Source organism: Antedon mediterranea, chromosome 9 (genome assembly GCF_964355755.1).
Source record: "Antedon mediterranea chromosome 9, ecAntMedi1.1, whole genome shotgun sequence".
Taxonomy (NCBI): domain Eukaryota; kingdom Metazoa; phylum Echinodermata; class Crinoidea; order Comatulida; family Antedonidae; genus Antedon; species Antedon mediterranea.
Genome location: NC_092678.1, coordinates 23,011,441 through 23,032,549, shown reverse-complemented (window position 1 = coordinate 23,032,549; position 21,109 = coordinate 23,011,441). Strand labels below are relative to the sequence as shown.

Below are 21,109 nucleotides of genomic sequence, written 5' to 3'. Positions count from 1 at the left end.
TGTTACCTGTTTATGTTTTTTATTGTACTGTGAATTGATTGCCACGGCACGTGTTTATGGAGATACTTCATGGTGTGTCAATTATTAAGCATAATCTGATTTGTCACACATCATTTCACCATGGTATATTATACAGTATGTAGCTGTATGTACACTAATTAATATACGACCTGAGGTGTTAATTGTTCCCGGGAGGGAGGCATTTATTGTGGAGAGCCATTTCTTTTTTTGGGTGTCATATGGTAACTTGTGTGATCAAAGAAATACCACCTAGAATCTAGATATGAAAATATACAACACAATTGATACCGAGAAGTGATAAATTATAGATTAGAATTGATTATTGAATTGTTAAGCTGTATAGCCTACTGAACTGAACTTTTATTGTATCTCTTTTAAATCAGAGGCACAGTCTCAGTGCAACAAGTTTACAGTGAAAAATAATACATACACACTTAAATATAAATACATTATTGTAAATACTGTACATTATTAAATAAATACATTATTGTATTATTATACATTAATGAGAGTAAATACACTTCAGTACATTATTGAGCTCTTTACTCAGCTGTCAATTTATTGCGAATAATTGTTATGTGAGTTGATGTGGTTATGAAGTGAAACCTGAAAGGAGATAAAGAAATATAGTAAATCTATACTGAGGCAATGGTAATCCCTGATGGGCTGTTCAAGTAAGTAATTTTGAAAATAAGGAGATAATGCATGTTGATCTCGGGAGTGAGGGAGGATTGAGTATTTTTGAGTTTATAAAATAAAGTTATAGTTCACCCAAATTTGTTTATTTGTACTGTTTTATTATTTTGCTATGAGTTGCTGATGGGAGAATTTGGAGGTGGGTTACTATTTTCAAGTGCCTAATTTAAGATTAGTAATAGTAACCCCCCTTCTAATAGTCCCACCCTAAAAATAAAACTCAGGGTTACAATTAGAAGATTTACTGTATGTATAATAGTAACGTAGGCCAATATTGATTACAATACAAACATGAGGTGAGTCAGAGTTATGTTTGTGGAATGTATTGTAATAGAGGGGGCTATACACAATTTTGAGTATAACAGCAATCAATATCATGTACTGAATCATTATCTAGTGGAAATAAAGTAATAATGATTGACTGAACAATCAACGGTTCCCATAAAAAGAACACGCATCTGTAGTAAGTGTAACATATGCAAACAAATGTTTAGTCATTGTGTTTACCAGACAGAAAAAGTTTGATCATTTTGCTGATTTCTGTGTCATTTCCAGGGCAAGTAGATGGAGGACGGTGCCATTTTATCATGAATGTTATGTGCGAAAGTACGATTTCATGTCCGAAATTCTCTTTGCCACAGGTCTAACCGTGGGGGTTCTGTCTGAGCCCCCCTCTTACAACATCCTGGATCCACCCCTGGTCTGTTCAGCGTCGTTATCCTTAAATTATTTGTATTTTATAATGAAAACATTAGTCGCATCAAAACATGTTATTTTGTTTATTTGAAATGTTGAGGAAATATATGAACCGTACAGTATATTATGTTATTTAATAATGTAAAAACTGGCCAGAAATGTGTTTGTATTGCTGTTTACTGTTATTAATCGTAACATTGATGATTTTACGGTGAATTTGTAGACCTTCTGAGTCTGTAAATGTAGAAATGTTTGTGATGGTGCGTACTGTATTCCGTTGAAGGGGCAATTTTCCACACTGCAAATAGTTAGTTAGTTACTTGGTTGCTTGCTGGTTAGGTGTGTTGTAGTTCTGCAGTTAGTGCAGTAAACCATATGTTTTTAGTACAATAATATGTGTAATAAGTGTATTGCAATGCACGCTGAGGCCACCTAGATAAACGAACATGGACCACGAAGTGGAACACCCCTACCCGTCCGCTATGGCACCCTCTGGTGGCAACGTATCAGCGTCGTCATGAAGACCTGTTGTTGAGTGGGCAGTGGGAGGGTGTGTATCCAGGCAATGATAGACTACCAACACCCTTTCTGGTTTATGTAGTCTACTGTATTCATTCCTAGCTTACCTGGATAAACTGACATAGCCGAAAAATGAAATAATAATCATTAATGGAATACTTACGAAATTAAAATAACACAAATCTATATCCAGTATTATGTCCTTTGAATAAGATTTGAGACAAGTCGTACTAGTAGTACCAGAAGGAAGGTAGAATGTGCTTACTTCCTTATATGCTTAGTATTATATTTACCCACCCACGAGGGAAGTAATTCATAACCTGTGTATACAAAGATTGTACTGTGTTTAAAGGATATAAAACATCTATGCAACTGTTAGTGGTTAGGGAAGTACAAAATAATGGTTCACTGAATAGTGAGATATTATCAGTATTTAAGAGGAGCTATATAATAAGCATAAAATAACAATGAGTATTTTATGTACAATGTAGAAGAGTGTGTTTCTGCTGCATGGAAGGCATCGATATGAGAAATAAAGTTGTATATAGGCTGCATTTTGTGCTCCAAACTAACCTGTGAAATGAGTGGGTGGTCGTCGAATTAAAATCTGAAAATACCCAATAAGAGAAAGAGAAATAAAACAAACGTGAACTTGTTGCCTCTGTTGCTTAATCAAATACCGTGTTTATACGGGAAGAGCAATATGTAGGACGCAGAGAGATCCAAAGGTTTACCTGTAGTTTGGAAACGATCAGTCTCCACCCCCTAGACTGATTTTTGATTGGGCAATTGGCATATTGAAATGTTTAGTAAGAGACAGCAGTGGGTAACAAAACAAAAACACTTTTTATAGCCTTGCTTTAATGCAAAATTAAATTAATATAAATTAACCCATGTGTAAATGAAGGTATATGTATATGAGAGGCACTAATTTGGGGAAACATAACAATAAAGTGAGTGTAAACATTGTATGAGTCTATATACAGATACAGATACAGATCTTTTATTGTCATACAAACCAAAATAGTACAGTATGAAATTTGTCTTCTTGTTGCGAAAAAGAATACACTCAATTAGTAGAAAAAATTTACAAAACTTGCAAAATTCCAAAATTTTTTTCAACAATGAAAATTATAATTATCTTATCTAGGTTTGTTTTTATTAAAGGTAGAAAGGAATTCCTAAATCGAGTTGTTTTAATACGCATCATTCTTAATCTACCAGACTTACTAACTATAAACTCTCCATTTTACAATAGGAATTAAGAACAGTTGTAGGACCAGATGAAGTGAAGATGGCTTTAAGATACTGTGTATCAGTTTTAGATGTGAACATTGTCTTTTTATGTTTTGTAGAAAATATGAATCCCAAAATGAGAGTATCAAATATGGAAAGAGTGAAGATATATCTCGAGCTATCAATAGAAAGAAACAATGAAGTGGACGAATGGCAGAAAGGGTTAATGACCTCAAAAAAGATAGAAATTGAAAGAAAAAAGTCAAATTATGCTTTAAGAGCATATCAACAGAAGTTTGAACAAGTAAGTATTTATTTATGCAGGTAACCGAACTTAACATTAAGACAATTGCAAGGAAGAATAATAAGTAGAAATCTGTTTGTTTTTGTTTTGGCAGCTTAAACTTCGTATTGACAATCAAGAAGATGTTCATGAGGGGTAAGAAGTTGAGAGCTGCTTGTAATATAATTAAATAGTACAGTGGTTTATAGTTTAGTGATCGATCAAGTTGATTGACGATTGTGTAGTATGATTGAAGTATGAGTGTCCTATAGTATTTGTAACTTGAAACATAGTTTTGTATGTTCATTGTGCAAAAACACACGTTGGAGAAGATCTGATGTTGTAATGGTTAAACACATTAATGCAGTCCAAGTTATGAAAGTGATAAATTGTGTTTTATGGACGCCTTAGTAGTGTAGTAATATCTATGCATAAGAAGTGAAATGAGAAGGTGGCTCTGTGTTTGGGATAGCAACAAATGTAGTTTGATCTGTCGGTATAAAGATTCCCTGGCATTATGTTATGTTGAAATAGGGAGGTGTGTGAAACAGTGGAAGTCATGAATAATTCCGAAATAATAATAATATATATAATAATTGGTATTGCATTTGCATTTGCAGGATTGACGAAGAAATTAACATATTGATGTTATTGGCTGAAGCAGTAAGTATTTTGTATGTACTAAACATAAAGTTATAGGTCCTTGAAATGTGACAGGCGAAGAAAAGTCACATAGTTGAACAGACATATAGGAACATAGATTGGAATAGATTGTTCTGTAGGTTTCAATGGCGGGGTTGTAATGCAAAAAAGAAGTTAATGACTCCAGCAGAAGCCAGCTTTTCCCATAATATTAGGATTAAAATAATAAATAATATTAATAATAATATGTTGAAATTATTTCTGTAGCTCAGCAAAAAAATTTTAGAAGTTCTAATAAAGCATAAAGACATGTGGAAGAATTTATTTGATTTTATGAAGCCAGTGAACCAGGATGAAGTAAAAATTGAATAGTTTCAATATTCATGAACCTACAAGTCTGTAGTTATAGTCAGTAGAGGCACAAGACATAAGGGGCAGAAGCCATGAATTTAGAATGAATAATTTTGAAGTTGTACAGAAAAACGTATCAAGAAAAGTTCCAGCCCTGGTAAAGAATGAGGCATCGATTCTCCACGGCCTGTGTGTGTAAATAGTGTCCGGTTTGTATTGTCAGCAGCCACCCCAATTCCCCAGCACAGATCGTTATATTGTATATTAATTATAGTGTTTGAAGGATCTTTTGTTTGACTGTAAATAGTAGAGTAGAAAATACTTTGTTGAAGGCATATGAGTGTATATGCACATTATATACTCAGAATAAACAAACAAATTAAAGAAGTTCCTATAGTGACTTATGAGTGACCGGACCAGTGCACTCAGTGTTTGTAAATGGATGTTTTGATGCGACAGTTGAGGGAGTTTACATGTGAAAGACCGGTCCAGTAAATGTTTGTAAATTGTATTCACGTTGATGCTATGGTAGTAGCAGTCAATAGTCTATATTAACATTAATGTTGATAGTTATGGTGTTGTATAGTAGGTTGAAGTATGTTCTTGTGTATTAGTGACAGGTTTTGTTTGTCTTTAAGTGAGTTGAATCTGTTATATCGTAATACAGTACAAGCTCACCAGTGAGAAACCCCTAATCTGGAGACAGTAAATTATAATATTGTAATCATTTATACCATTGTAAGTTTGAAATCTTCTGAATTTCTTTAGTTTTCATTTTGGTGTATTTGTTGTTTGGACTTTCCAGGGTGGAATTAGTTGGGTCTCGAAGGTGTCCCCTTATGGAGGTTGTACTGTCTGACAAGAATACGGCATTCATAATAATACTTAAGTTGATGTTTCTGTACAGTAAATTGTATTATATAGGAGATGAGTTAGAATAGAATGGTAGTATAAGTGTGTAATATAATTATGTAGTAATATTCATATGTCTTTAACAATTATTTGAAACAGTCCAACAAATGGACATTTACATTAAGTTAAATGGTAACGATAAATAGGAACTGTTTGAGAGATGAGATGAAGAAGTAAAAGAACTTCTTATACCAACCCAGAAACATTTCCATGACATATCGTTTGCTAATGATAGATATGTAAATAGTGAGAATAAGAGAATAATAAATGTGAGAAATAAGTTTAAGAAATAGAAATGTAACTGTGGCACATTATGATTGTATTTGGAAATGTATGTTTTGGTAAGGGAATAAATATTGTATTGTAAGCATGAGTAAGTCAACAACTGATGTTTTCTGTAAAGTTATGTAACATTATTGGAAAATAAATGATATTGATGATTTTTAATGACCCTGTTATAGCATATTGAAGCAGACGAAAGGCAACGGTAATTGAAATATATATTCATTCATTCAATATTTTATTTCGGAAACTCTGGTCCATAGAAAGTAAATTACATATAAATGAAATAAATAAAATAAACAAAATTACTACTACTCAGCTACGTTGATATCTTCAGGTATGGGAAGATTTAATTTAGAGTCAAGGGATGTAGTGTTTGGAAACACGTATGTATGACACGACCGTTACGTGAAGATGTATAATTGAATTGCGTAGGTGAAGAGATACCGAGGAGAATTGTTTTAATAAGTGATGGTTGGGAGGGCTTCTATCGGGATTGTCTGAGAGAGTGTTTGGAATGGCCCCTGAAGAAGTACGCACACATGGGCGTGTGGAGAATAGGGGGGTGTCGACGCAGACGGGAATATTGTGTACTTTGCAAGTGGAACGCTGGAACATTTGGCAATGTGGGCAAAGAGAAAATGTGCTGTTGAAGTGGTTAGTAATGATATATAGATATTACTTAATGCAAAAGATACATTGTAGCAAAGAAAGTATACGCGAACGTAGTGACGTACGTACCACACGCACGGGGTAATCGTAAGAAGTTGCGTTGAATGTGGACCTTTGTAACTTTTTGTTGTATGTGATCGGGGGCTGAAATATATCATATAAAATATACGCAAGCGTAGTGACGTACGTACCCCACGCACGGGCAAGCGGTGATCGTATGAAGTTGCGTTGAAGTAGGACCTTTGTAAGTTTTTGTTGTATGTGATCGGGGGCTGAAATATATCATATAAAATATACGCAAGCGTAGTGACGTGCGTACCACACGCACGGGGTAATCGTAAGAAGTTGCGTTGAATGTGGACCTTTGTTACTTTTTGTTGTATGTGATCGGGGGCTGAAATATATCATATAAAATATACGCAAGCGTAGTGACGTACGTACCCCACGCACGGGCAAGCGGTGATCGTATGAAGTTGCGTTGAAGTAGGACCTTTGTAAGTTTTTGTTGTATGTGGTCGGGGGCTGAAATATATCATATAAAATATACGCAAGCGTAGTGACGTACGTACCCCACGCACGGGCAAGCGGTGATCGTATGAAGTTGCGTTGAAGTAGGACCTTTGTAAGTTTTTGTTGTATGTGATTGGGGGCTAAAATGTATTATATGAAATATACGCGAACGTAGTGACGTACGTACCCCACGCACGGGCAAGCGGTAAATGTATGAAGTTGCGTTGAAGTAGGACCTTTATAACTTTTTGTTGTATGTGATCGGGAGCTGAAATGTATTATATGAAATATACGCGAACGTAGTGACGTACGTACCCCACGCACGGGCAAGCGGTAAATGTATGAAGTTGCGTTGAAGTAGGACCTTTATAACTTTTTGTTGTATGTGATCGGGAGCTAAAATGTATTATGTGAAATATACGCGAACGTAGTGACGTACGTACCCCACGCACGGGCAAGCGGTAAATGTATGAAGTTGCGTTGAAGTAGGACCTTTATAACTTTTTGTTGTATGTGATTGGGGGCTAAAATGTATTATGTGAAATATACGCGAACGTAGTGACGTACGTACCCCACGCACGGGCAAGCGGTAAATGTATGAAGTTGCGTTGAAGTAGGACCTTTATAACTTTTTGTTGTATGTGATCGGGAGCTAAAATGTATTATATGAAATATACGCGAACGTAGTGACGTACGTACCCCACGCACGGGCAAGCGGTAAATGTATGAAGTTGCGTTGAAGTAGGACCTTTGTAAGTTTTTGTTGTATGTGATTGGGGGCTAAAATGTATTATGTGAAATATACGCGAACGTAGTGACGTACGTACCCCACGCACGGGCAAGCGGTAAATGTATGAAGTTGCGTTGAAGTAGGACCTTTGTAAGTTTTTGTTGTATGTGATCGGGGGCTGAAATATATCATATAAAATATACGCAAGCGTAGTGACGTACGTACCACACGCACGGGGTAATCGTATGAAGTTGCGTTGAACGTGGACAGACTTGTAAATATAGTTGAGTTGGAAATGATGCGGAATGTTGCAATGGGAGTATAACGCGTCATAGAAAGTAACTTCTGTACACGTGTCGTCCCTGTAAGGAAGTTATTATCCAAGAATGATTAGTAAGCCTAATAAGCTGTTCTCCTCCGAATGTAAGATGTTGAATTTGGAAATGATGCGGATTGTTTCAGAGGGAGGATACCGGGCGGTAACTATTAATAATTGTGGTTACTGGTAATAAATTCGTAGAAAGGGACACCGCCAGTAATGTTGTATTTAATAGTTTTATTGTTTTAAGTCTATGAATAATACGTAATGCGGACGTATAGAAACAGTGGTGGGGGAAAAAAGAAGAAAGGAAATTGGAAAGAAGTTGCCGTGGGAGAGATTCGAACCCACAACCCTGTAGGCCGTAAGCACACGTTTACTACATTGAGTCATGGCGGCAAGTCAATAGAATCTTTGGGTTAATTAGAAATTGAGGGATGGAAGCGACCAATTAGAACGCACGAGACGCGTACGTGAGTACAGGATATAATTATACGTATTGTGATTGGTAATGGCGTTGATGAATATATGAAGGTGTTATGTTGAAAGGGCGGATAGCGCGTAATTATGTTAATAAATGCAGAAGAAGGCATGTGCGTACCTACGAGTAATACGTAATGCGGAGGTATGAAATCAGGCGGTGGAAAAGAAATGAAGAGGAAGAAGTTACCTTTGGAGAGATTCGAACCCACAACCCTGTAGGCCGTAAGCACACGTTTAGTACATTGAGTCATCGCGGCAAGTCAATAAACTGAGTGGGGTATTTAGAAATTGAGTGATGGAATAATTTTAGGCGGCCAATGAGAACGCAAGAGACGCGTACGTATTGTAATTATAATATGTTATGTGAAATGATGGTGATTTGTGGATACGGCGTAAATTAACCGGCAGGCAAGTAACTATGAATAATATGTAGAAGCGGAGGTATGAAAACAGTGGAGAAGTAAAAAGAAAGGAGGTAGGCTTGGGATTCGAACCCACAACCCTCTGGGCTGTAAGCACACGTTTACTCCATTGAGTCATCAAGGAAAGTTAATAGAATCATTGGGTTAATTAGAAATTGAGGGATGGAATCATGTTAAGCGGCCAATGAGGAAGCAGGAGGCGCGTAGGTTAATAGTGTAAAAAAGGCAGTGGGATTTGAGTCAATGGACTCAGTGGTTGACTATAATAGACCAATGAAAAGGCAGGAGGTGGGTAATGAATATGTAAATTGTTATGGAAGTATATATGTATGTGCATAATGTTGTTGGAAGTAGGTTGTTGAGTTTATGCGTCGTTAGTAGGCAGTATTAATATGTGTGCATGAATATGCATGTTTCTTTGTTGGGCGATAGTGTGAAATAAAGTGGCAGGACGACACTTGTTTGTTGTCATGGTGTATATGAGTATGTATATGCAAGTTTGAGTTGTTGAGGATAGTTGGTTAGTGCAATTTGACTCCGGGTGTCCGGGATGTAGATGTTCTACCCTGGATGGCTTTGGAGTGGGTGATGGATAGTTGGTACCCCGGTGGGGTAGCAAGAACGACAGATGTAGGTGCTTGATACTGATTGCACTTATTCAGGTCAAGTGTGGATGGACCGTATGAGACAGAGCCACCTGTGGTGGGTGGTGTTGACGGCTCCGGTATGTCCGATAGGAAGTTGTTGGGACCATGAGCAACTGTTGCACTAACTGACATTAGCGCAGATTTCCTGTAAGTAATAGCGCCACCAAGCTCGGGTTATTTCCTGTAAGTAATAGCGCCACCAAGCTCGGGTTATTTCCTGTAAGTAATAGCGCCACCAAGCTCGGGTTATTTCCTGTAAGTAATAGCGCCACCAAGCTCGGGTTATTTCCTGTAAGTAATAGCGCCACCAAGCTCGGGTTATTTCCTGTAAGTAATAGCGCCACCAAGCTCGGGTTATTTCCTGTAAGTAATAGCGCCACCAAGCTCGGGTTATTTCCTGTAAGTAATAGCGCCACCAAGCTCGGGTTATTTCCTGTAAGTAATAGCGCCACCAAGCTCGGGTTATTTCCTGTAAGTAATAGCGCCACCAAGCTCGGGTTATTTCCTGTAAGTAATAGCGCCACCAAGCTCGGGTTATTTCCTGTAAGTAATAGCGCCACCAAGCTCGGGTTATTTCCTGTAAGTAATAGCGCCACCAAGCTCGGGTTATTTCCTGTAAGTAATAGCGCCACCAAGCTCGGGTTATTTCCTGTAAGTAATAGCGCCACCAAGCTCGGGTTATTTCCTGTAAGTAATAGCGCCACCAAGCTCGGGTTATTTCCTGTAAGTAATAGCGCCACCAAGCTCGGGTTATTTCCTATAAGTAATAGCGCCACCAAGCTCGGGTTATTTCCTATAAGTAATAGCGCCACCAAGCTCGGGTTATTTCCTATAAGTAATAGCGCCACCAAGCTCGGGTTATTTCCTATAAGTAATAGCGCCACCAAGCTCGGGTTATTTCCTATAAGTAATAGCGCCACCAAGCTCGGGTTATTTCCTATAAGTAATAGCGCCACCAAGCTCGGGTTATTTCCTATAAGTAATAGCGCCACCAAGCTCGGGTTATTTACTATAAGTAATAGCGCCACCAAGCTCGGGTTATTTACTATAAGTAATAGCGCCACCAAGCTCGGGTTATTTACTATAAGTAATAGCGCCACCAAGCTCGGGTTATTTACTATAAGTACAAGAAAAATTATTTACTATAAGTACAAGAAAAATTATTTACTATAAGTACAAGAAAAATTATTTACTATAAGTACAAGAAAAATTATTTACTATAAGTACAAGAAAAATTATTTACTATAAGTACAAGAAAAATTATTTACTATAAGTACAAGAAAAATTATTTACTATAAGTACAAGAAAAATTATTTACTATAAGTACAAGAAAAATTATTTACTATAAGTACAAGAAAAATTATTTACTATAAGTACAAGAAAAATTATTTACTATAAGTACAAGAAAAATTATTTACTATAAGTACAAGAAAAATTATTTACTATAAGTACAAGAAAAATTATTTACTATAAGTACAAGAAAAATTATTTACTATAAGTACAAGAAAAATTATTTACTATAAGTACAAGAAAAATTATTTACTATAAGTACAAGAAAAATTATTTACTATAAGTACAAGAAAAATTATTTACTATAAGTACAAGAAAAATTATTTACTATAAGTACAAGAAAAATTATTTACTATAAGTACAAGAAAAATTATTTACTATAAGTACAAGAAAAATTATTTACTATAAGTACAAGAAAAATTATTTACTATAAGTACAAGAAAAATTATTTACTATAAGTACAAGAAAAATTATTTACTATAAGTACAAGAAAAATTATTTACTATAAGTACAAGAAAAATTATTTACTATAAGTACAAGAAAAATTATTTACTATAAGTACAAGAAAAATTATTTACTATAAGTACAAGAAAAATTATTTACTATAAGTACAAGAAAAATTATTTACTATAAGTACAAGAAAAATTATTTACTATAAGTACAAGAAAAATTATTTACTATAAGTACAAGAAAAATTATTTACTATAAGTACAAGAAAAATTATTTACTATAAGTACAAGAAAAATTATTTACTATAAGTACAAGAAAAATTATTTACTATAAGTACAAGAAAAATTATTTACTATAAGTACAAGAAAAATTATTTACTATAAGTACAAGAAAAATTATTTACTATAAGTACAAGAAAAATTATTTACTATAAGTACAAGAAAAATTATTTACTATAAGTACAAGAAAAATTATTTACTATAAGTACAAGAAAAATTATTTACTATAAGTACAAGAAAAATTATTTACTATAAGTACAAGAAAAATTATTTACTATAAGTACAAGAAAAATTATTTACTATAAGTACAAGAAAAATTATTTACTATAAGTACAAGAAAAATTATTTACTATAAGTACAAGAAAAATTATTTACTATAAGTACAAGAAAAATTATTTACTATAAGTACAAGAAAAATTATTTACTATAAGTACAAGAAAAATTATTTACTATAAGTACAAGAAAAATTATTTACTATAAGTACAAGAAAAATTATTTACTATAAGTACAAGAAAAATTATTTACTATAAGTACAAGAAAAATTATTTACTATAAGTACAAGAAAAATTATTTACTATAAGTACAAGAAAAATTATTTACTATAAGTACAAGAAAAATTATTTACTATAAGTACAAGAAAAATTATTTACTATAAGTACAAGAAAAATTATTTACTATAAGTACAAGAAAAATTATTTACTATAAGTACAAGAAAAATTATTTACTATAAGTACAAGAAAAATTATTTACTATAAGTACAAGAAAAATTATTTACTATAAGTACAAGAAAAATTATTTACTATAAGTACAAGAAAAATTATTTACTATAAGTACAAGAAAAATTATTTACTATAAGTACAAGAAAAATTATTTACTATAAGTACAAGAAAAATTATTTACTATAAGTACAAGAAAAATTATTTACTATAAGTACAAGAAAAATTATTTACTATAAGTACAAGAAAAATTATTTACTATAAGTACAAGAAAAATTATTTACTATAAGTACAAGAAAAATTATTTACTATAAGTACAAGAAAAATTATTTACTATAAGTACAAGAAAAATTATTTACTATAAGTACAAGAAAAATTATTTACTATAAGTACAAGAAAAATTATTTACTATAAGTACAAGAAAAATTATTTACTATAAGTACAAGAAAAATTATTTACTATAAGTACAAGAAAAATTATTTACTATAAGTACAAGAAAAATTATTTACTATAAGTACAAGAAAAATTATTTACTATAAGTACAAGAAAAATTATTTACTATAAGTACAAGAAAAATTATTTACTATAAGTACAAGAAAAATTATTTACTATAAGTACAAGAAAAATTATTTACTATAAGTACAAGAAAAATTATTTACTATAAGTACAAGAAAAATTATTTACTATAAGTACAAGAAAAATTATTTACTATAAGTACAAGAAAAATTATTTACTATAAGTACAAGAAAAATTATTTACTATAAGTACAAGAAAAATTATTTACTATAAGTACAAGAAAAATTATTTACTATAAGTACAAGAAAAATTATTTACTATAAGTACAAGAAAAATTATTTACTATAAGTACAAGAAAAATTATTTACTATAAGTACAAGAAAAATTATTTACTATAAGTACAAGAAAAATTATTTACTATAAGTACAAGAAAAATTATTTACTATAAGTACAAGAAAAATTATTTACTATAAGTACAAGAAAAATTATTTACTATAAGTACAAGAAAAATTATTTACTATAAGTACAAGAAAAATTATTTACTATAAGTACAAGAAAAATTATTTACTATAAGTACAAGAAAAATTATTTACTATAAGTACAAGAAAAATTATTTACTATAAGTACAAGAAAAATTATTTACTATAAGTACAAGAAAAATTATTTACTATAAGTACAAGAAAAATTATTTACTATAAGTACAAGAAAAATTATTTACTATAAGTACAAGAAAAATTATTTACTATAAGTACAAGAAAAATTATTTACTATAAGTACAAGAAAAATTATTTACTATAAGTACAAGAAAAATTATTTACTATAAGTACAAGAAAAATTATTTACTATAAGTACAAGAAAAATTATTTACTATAAGTACAAGAAAAATTATTTACTATAAGTACAAGAAAAATTATTTACTATAAGTACAAGAAAAATTATTTACTATAAGTACAAGAAAAATTATTTACTATAAGTACAAGAAAAATTATTTACTATAAGTACAAGAAAAATTATTTACTATAAGTACAAGAAAAATTATTTACTATAAGTACAAGAAAAATTATTTACTATAAGTACAAGAAAAATTATTTACTATAAGTACAAGAAAAATTATTTACTATAAGTACAAGAAAAATTATTTACTATAAGTACAAGAAAAATTATTTACTATAAGTACAAGAAAAATTATTTACTATAAGTACAAGAAAAATTATTTACTATAAGTACAAGAAAAATTATTTACTATAAGTACAAGAAAAATTATTTACTATAAGTACAAGAAAAATTATTTACTATAAGTACAAGAAAAATTATTTACTATAAGTACAAGAAAAATTATTTACTATAAGTACAAGAAAAATTATTTACTATAAGTACAAGAAAAATTATTTACTATAAGTACAAGAAAAATTATTTACTATAAGTACAAGAAAAATTATTTACTATAAGTACAAGAAAAATTATTTACTATAAGTACAAGAAAAATTATTTACTATAAGTACAAGAAAAATTATTTACTATAAGTACAAGAAAAATTATTTACTATAAGTACAAGAAAAATTATTTACTATAAGTACAAGAAAAATTATTTACTATAAGTACAAGAAAAATTATTTACTATAAGTACAAGAAAAATTATTTACTATAAGTACAAGAAAAATTATTTACTATAAGTACAAGAAAAATTATTTACTATAAGTACAAGAAAAATTATTTACTATAAGTACAAGAAAAATTATTTACTATAAGTACAAGAAAAATTATTTACTATAAGTACAAGAAAAATTATTTACTATAAGTACAAGAAAAATTATTTACTATAAGTACAAGAAAAATTATTTACTATAAGTACAAGAAAAATTATTTACTATAAGTACAAGAAAAATTATTTACTATAAGTACAAGAAAAATTATTTACTATAAGTACAAGAAAAATTATTTACTATAAGTACAAGAAAAATTATTTACTATAAGTACAAGAAAAATTATTTACTATAAGTACAAGAAAAATTATTTACTATAAGTACAAGAAAAATTATTTACTATAAGTACAAGAAAAATTATTTACTATAAGTACAAGAAAAATTATTTACTATAAGTACAAGAAAAATTATTTACTATACACACATCCAATATATAAATGTATGCTGACGATACTATAATTTATTGTTCTTCAAAAAATGAAAATGAAATATATATAAATGAAGAACTTCTACAAACCGACGATTGGCTAAAAAAAAACAAATATTTTGTAAAGGCAATCCCGTCACAAGATTGTAATCTTTTTGGGATTTGCCTTCGTCCATTTTCTTGTTTTATCACTTGCCATTTTGTTTTTGCTACTTTTTGTCTTTTGGACGTGAATAAATGTTCCTTGAATTGAATAACGATGCTGTACCACGCGTTCGATATTGCAAACATCTCGGTATCATAACAGACCAACATTTATCATGAATACATTCGAGGTAACGCTCTAAATGGATTGGATATGCTCAGACGATGTAGCTATTATTTTAAATAGTAGTCAAACTCTAATGAAAAGAGTTCAAACTATCCAAAACAGAACACCTCGAATCGTGTGTGGTCTAACATGGGACAAATTTATTGGTCACCTTTATTATATCAAGGTAGATATGAATGTTGTATGGTTATATATAAGGTTTCGACAGATAATGCCCCACCTTACCTAAATAATGTATTTACATACAATGATATAAATTATAATCTAAGGCACAGTGATACACATCTATTCATCCCGAAGCCAAAAACCGATTTTAAAAAACAAAGTCTGTCTTATCGTGGAGCAATTATATGGAATAGTCTCAATGTTGACACCCTTCCAAATTCAGTTAAGTTGTTTAAAACGTATCTGAAAAATGCATTGTAAAACATCATGGTATGGTAATCTACGATGGTGTACATCCAACTTTTAAAATGGCTAAATACTATATAAAATGTGTGTTTTCTCACTAATTTATTTTAAGGTAAAAAGATTTATTATGTATTACAGTAGAAGCCCCATAAATTATACACTTCGATAAGGGTTTCCGTTTACACGATAAGTACCGGTATGGTACTTCTCGGGGGGATTCTGCTGTAATTTTGTTTCTTTCTGTCGTATTTATATGGTGTTGATTTTTTTTTGGTAATACAGTATCACGAACTTGTGTAAAAACAATCAATATTGATTGAACGAGTTGTACTGCACATCAGTCTCGTGTCTAAATCAAGTTTATATATGTTGGAATTCTTGTTTTATTCACTTCATGTAGGGCAATTACAACAACAGGACTAAAAAATCAATGAACACTACACTAAATAATTATTTCGGTGTTCATCTTCTTCAAATGATCCACACATTCTTCAATATCATAAATCTAGCTTGCTTCTTTGGTACTTTTTAGTAGGAGACAACGCAAACATTTCTGAGCTACACGTCCATTCCCTCACCTCACCCAAACACGTTAATGCAGTCATCAACATCGGTAGAATCTGAAAAATTATTTAACAATTATTACTACGTACAGGAATTCTTGTTTTATTCATTTCACGTAGGGCAATTACAAAAACAGGAGTGAACAATATCAATGAGTACCTACACTAAATAATTATTTCGGTGTTCATCTTCTTCTACCTTGCTTTTTTGGTACACTATAATGAACCTAGTATGAAACACTACACCACACCAGACAATTTTTCCCCTTTTCAACTTGGCAAATTTTAAATGTGTAGTATCACATAGTAATAATGAATATCCCTATTCTGTCGCATCATTGATAAGTAATAACCCTAATTCAGCTTTTGATTGAGTACTGCTGAATGACACACGCCTGGCATACAGTAGCAAATAATTAAGTGCCAATATTGGGAATTTAAACAGGTTCAAATATCAAAAGAAGTCCAACCATCCGCTAACAAAGTGTAGCTACACAAAAGGGTCTTTCAGTTTCAGCATTGCTTTATCTCTTTCAACATTACCTCTCATTTTTAAACAGTTTTTACAGTAGCAAATAATTAAGTACAAATATTATTTACACAGTTGATAAAGTGAACTTTTACTAATGCATTCATTTTTTTAAACATGTGGTTTCAAAGTAGTAACAGGTAATGTTTAAAAAAAAAAACAGGAGTGAACAATATCCATGACTACCAACACTAAATAATTATTTCGGTGTTCATCATCTTCAAATGATCCACACAATCTTCAATATCATAAATCTAGCTTGCTTCTTTGGTACTGTTTAGTAGGAGGCAACGCCAACATTTCTGAGCCACACGTCCATTCCTTCACCTTACCCAAAGACGTTAATGCAGTCATCAACATCGGTAGAATCTAGAAAATGATTTAAACAATTGTTACTACATACAGTACAACACAGATCTTTACAGGTGGGGCAATCACAAAACCAGGACTGAACAACATCAATGACTACCTACACTAAATAATTATTTCGGTGTTCATCTTCAAATGATCCACCAATTCTTCAATATCATAAATCTAGCTTGCTTCTTTGGTACTCTTTAGTAAAAGCCAACGCACAAATTTCTGAGCTACACGTCCAATCCTTCACATTACTTAAATACGTAAATGGAGTCATCGACATCAGTAGAAACTGAAAAATGATTTAACAAAGTAATTATTACTACATACAGTATACCACCGACCTTTACAGGTTACTGCTTTCACATGACCAATTACAAAAACAGGACTGAATAATACAAATTTTCAAACAACATCGGTAGAATCTAGAAAATGATTTAAACAATTGTTACTACATACAGTATAACACAGATCTTTACAGGTGGGGCAATCACAAAACCAGGACTGAACAATATCAATGAGTACCTACACTGAATAATACAAATTTCAAATGTGTAGTATCACATACAGTAGTAATAATGAATATCCCTATTCTGTCGCATCATTGGCTAACAAAGTGTAGCTACACAAAAGTTTCAGCATTGCTTTATCTCTTTCAACATTACCTCTCATTTTTAAACAGTTTTTACAGTAGCAAATAATTAAGTACAAATATTATTTACACAGTTGATAAAAGTAAACTTTTACTAAATGCATTCATTTTTTTAAACATGTGGTTTCAAAGTAGTAATAGTAAAGAAATGAACCATGTAGTGGCATGACGAGGTCTACCCAAGGGGACAGGGATACAGTGAAACTACAGATCAGTTATCCCACTAAATAATGTTACGAAAATATGAAATAAATAAAAACATTACAGTACTAGCAAAGAAGGTTTTAATACTGTACCTGTCAGTACTCAGTTAGTTGGGGAAACTTATATGGTATGGTATGGTATGGTAGTTAACTAAGACGACTATTCTAGTAAAAAATTCGGAGTCTGAGATGTTACAGTGAACCTTTTACAACCAATTTCTCACGAAGAATACAGCACCACAACATACTGTATTTGTAAATCACAAGACAATTTTTCCCCTTTTTAATTAGCCAAATGTGTAGTATCGCGTATTAATAATGAACATCCCTATTCTATACAATCATTGAGTAAGTAACCCTATTTCAGCTTCGGATTGGGTACCGCAAAATGACACGCCTGGCTTCCAAACAGTTTCAAATATCAAAAGTTGATAGAAGTTTGATATCAGAAGTTTGTTCACAGAATGAACCATGCAGTGGCTGCAAAGGAGTCCAACCGTCGACTGAGAAGTCTAGCCAAAACTGTCTTTCAGTTGTGCCCAATGAAATATGTACATTACTGTATATTCAACCTCAAATGGTATGGACAGATACACTTAATTAGAATTTATCAGATGATACTGTACGCCAACTGAAAAAAAGAAATACATACAAACAAAAGGTCATGTACCCATAGAAGACAAAGAAACTAATACGCTATGCAACAGATCTCACTAAGACGATGAACTACACATGGTCTCGATTCTACCAAAAAAAGTTTAAAAGACAAAGAAACTAATACGCTATGCAACAGATCTCACTAAGACGATGAACTACACATGGTCTCGATTCTACCAAAAAAAGTTTAGAAGACAAAGAAACTAATACGCTATGCAACAGATCTCACTAAGACGATGAACTACACATGGTCTCGATTCTACAAAAAAAAGTTTAGAAGACAAAGAAACTAATACGCTATGCAACAGATCTCACTAAGACGATGAACTACACATGGTCTCGATTCTACAAAAAAAAGTTTAAAAGACAAAGAAACTAATACGCTATGCAACAGATCTCACTAAGACGATGAACTACACATGGTCTCGATTCTACCAAAAAAAAGTTTAGAAGACAAAGAAACTAATACGCTATGCAACAGATCTCACTAAGACGATGAACTACACATGGTCTCGATTCTACAAAAAAAAGTTTAGAAGACAAAGAAACTAATACGCTATGCAACAGATCTCACTAAGACGATGAACTACACATGGTCTCGATTCTACAAAAAAAAGTTTAGAAGACAAAGAAACTAATACGCTATGCAACAGATCTCACTAAGACGATGAACTACACATGGTCTCGATTCTACCAAAAAAAGTTTAAAAGACAAAGAAACTAATACGCATGCAACAGATCTCACTAAGACGATGAACTACACATGGTCTCGATTCTACCAAAAAAAAGTTTAGAAGACAAAAAAACTAATACGCTATGCAACAGATCTCACTAAGACGATGAACTACACATGGTCTCGATTCTACCAAAAAAAGTGTAGAAGACAAAAAAACTAATACGCATGCAACAGATCTCACTAAGACGATGAACTAAACATGGTCTCGATTCTACCTAAAAAAAGTTTAGAAGACAAAGAAACTAATACGCATGCAACAGATCTCACTAAGACGATGAACTACACATGGTCTCGATTCTACAAAAAAAAGTTTAGAAGACAAAAAAACTAATATGCATGCAACAGATCTCACTAAGACGATGAACTAAACATGGTCTCGATTCTACCAAAAAAAAGTTTAGAAGACAAAGAAACTAATACGCATGCAACAGATCTCACTAAGACGATGAACTAAACATGGTCTCGATTCTACCAAAAAAAAGTTTAGAAGACAAAAAAACTAATACGCTATGCAACAGATCTCACTAAGACGATGAACTACACATGGTCTCGATTCTACCAAAAAAAGTTTAGAAGACAAAGAAACTAATACGCATGCAACAGATCTCACTAAGACGATGAACTACACATGGTCTCGATTCTACCAAAAAAAAGTTTAGAAGACAAAGAAACTAATACGCATGCAACAGATCTCACTAAGACGATGAACTACACATGGTCTCGATTCTACAAAAAAAAGTTTAGAAGACAAAAAAACTAATATGCTATGCAACAGATCTCACTAAGACGATGAACTAAACATGGTCTCGATTCTACCAAAAAAAAGTTTAGAAGACAAAAAAACTAATACGCTATGCAACAGATCTCACTAAGACGATGAACTACACATGGTCTCGATTCTACCAAAAAAAAGTTTAGAAGACAAAAAAACTAATACGCTATGCAACAGATCTCACTAAGACGATGAACTACACATGGTCTCGATTCTACCAAAAAAAAGTTTAGAAGACAAAAAAACTAATACGCTATGCAACAGATCTCACTAAGACGATGAACTACACATGGTCTCGATTCTACAAAAAAAAGTTTAGAAGACAAAAAAACTAATACGCATGCAACAGATCTCACTAAGACGATGAACTACACATGGTCTCGATTCTACAAAAAAAAGTTTAAAAGACAAAGAAACTAATACGCTATGCAACAGATCTCACTAAGACGATGAACTACACATGGTCTCGATTCTACCAAAAAAAAGTTCAGAAGACAAAAAAACTAATACGCTATGCAACAGATCTCACTAAGACGATGAACTACACATGGTCTCGATTCTACCAAAAAAAAGTTTAGAAGACAAAAAAACTAATACGCTATGCAACAGATCTCACTAAGACGATGAACTACACATGGTCTCGATTCTACAAAAAAAGTTAAGAAGACAAAAAAACTAATACGCATGCAACAGATCTCACTAAGACGATGAACTACACATGGTCTCGATTCTACAAAAAAAAGTTTAGAAGACAAAAAAACTAATACGCATGCAACAGATCTCACTAAGACGACGAACTACACATGGTCTCGATTCTACCAAAAGTTTAGTTTACAACTAAGTGAACCTTTTACAACAAAGTTTGCTTTCTGAGCCCAGTTATTGTTCTCACTATATCTGGCAAAAGTACCGAGAACAGAAGGAGGTTGACAGAAAAACTCTTTGCTGAACACGCTTTTATTTTGGTATGGGATGCCGTAGAATAAAAAAAAGTATCTAACCTTTCATAGCCATGCTATGAAAAAGAAATATCTTTCTTGATTTTTGCTATTTAAGTTTAAGCTTGCTTAACATTCAGTTTTTGAAATATCTTACCT

General features: G+C 32.0%; 1 protein-coding gene and 2 long non-coding RNA genes across 4 annotated transcripts in view; 1 reads left to right on the top strand and 2 right to left on the bottom strand.

The window, feature by feature from the left end:
- LOC140058420 (uncharacterized) overlaps positions 1–2,166 on the bottom strand; it is a 47,159-nt gene extending 44,993 nt beyond the window's left edge. Inside the window, exon 1 of the long non-coding RNA XR_011847004.1 lies at positions 2,096–2,166. This is a non-coding gene — a long non-coding RNA (uncharacterized lncRNA). The remainder of the gene's footprint in view (positions 1–2,095) is intronic.
- LOC140058418 (uncharacterized) overlaps positions 1–5,698 on the top strand; it is a 43,936-nt gene extending 38,238 nt beyond the window's left edge. For both annotated transcript variants that reach the window (XM_072104013.1, XM_072104014.1), the window contains exons 2-5: positions 3,288–3,472; positions 3,567–3,607; positions 4,072–4,114; positions 4,361–5,698. In XM_072104013.1, coding sequence (XP_071960114.1) covers positions 3,293–3,472; positions 3,567–3,607; positions 4,072–4,114; positions 4,361–4,465 — 369 coding nt within the window. In that variant the 5' untranslated portion in view covers positions 3,288–3,292 and the 3' untranslated portion in view covers positions 4,466–5,698. The remainder of the gene's footprint in view (positions 1–3,287; positions 3,473–3,566; positions 3,608–4,071; positions 4,115–4,360) is intronic.
- Positions 5,699–16,013: 10,315 nt separating this feature from the next.
- On the bottom strand, positions 16,014–17,241 carry LOC140058494 (uncharacterized). The gene is made up of 3 exons (XR_011847014.1): positions 17,109–17,241; positions 16,826–17,004; positions 16,014–16,163 (listed from the first exon to the last, which is right to left on the bottom strand). It is a non-coding gene; the product is annotated as an uncharacterized lncRNA (long non-coding RNA).
- Between the last annotated feature and the right edge of the window lie 3,868 nt (positions 17,242–21,109).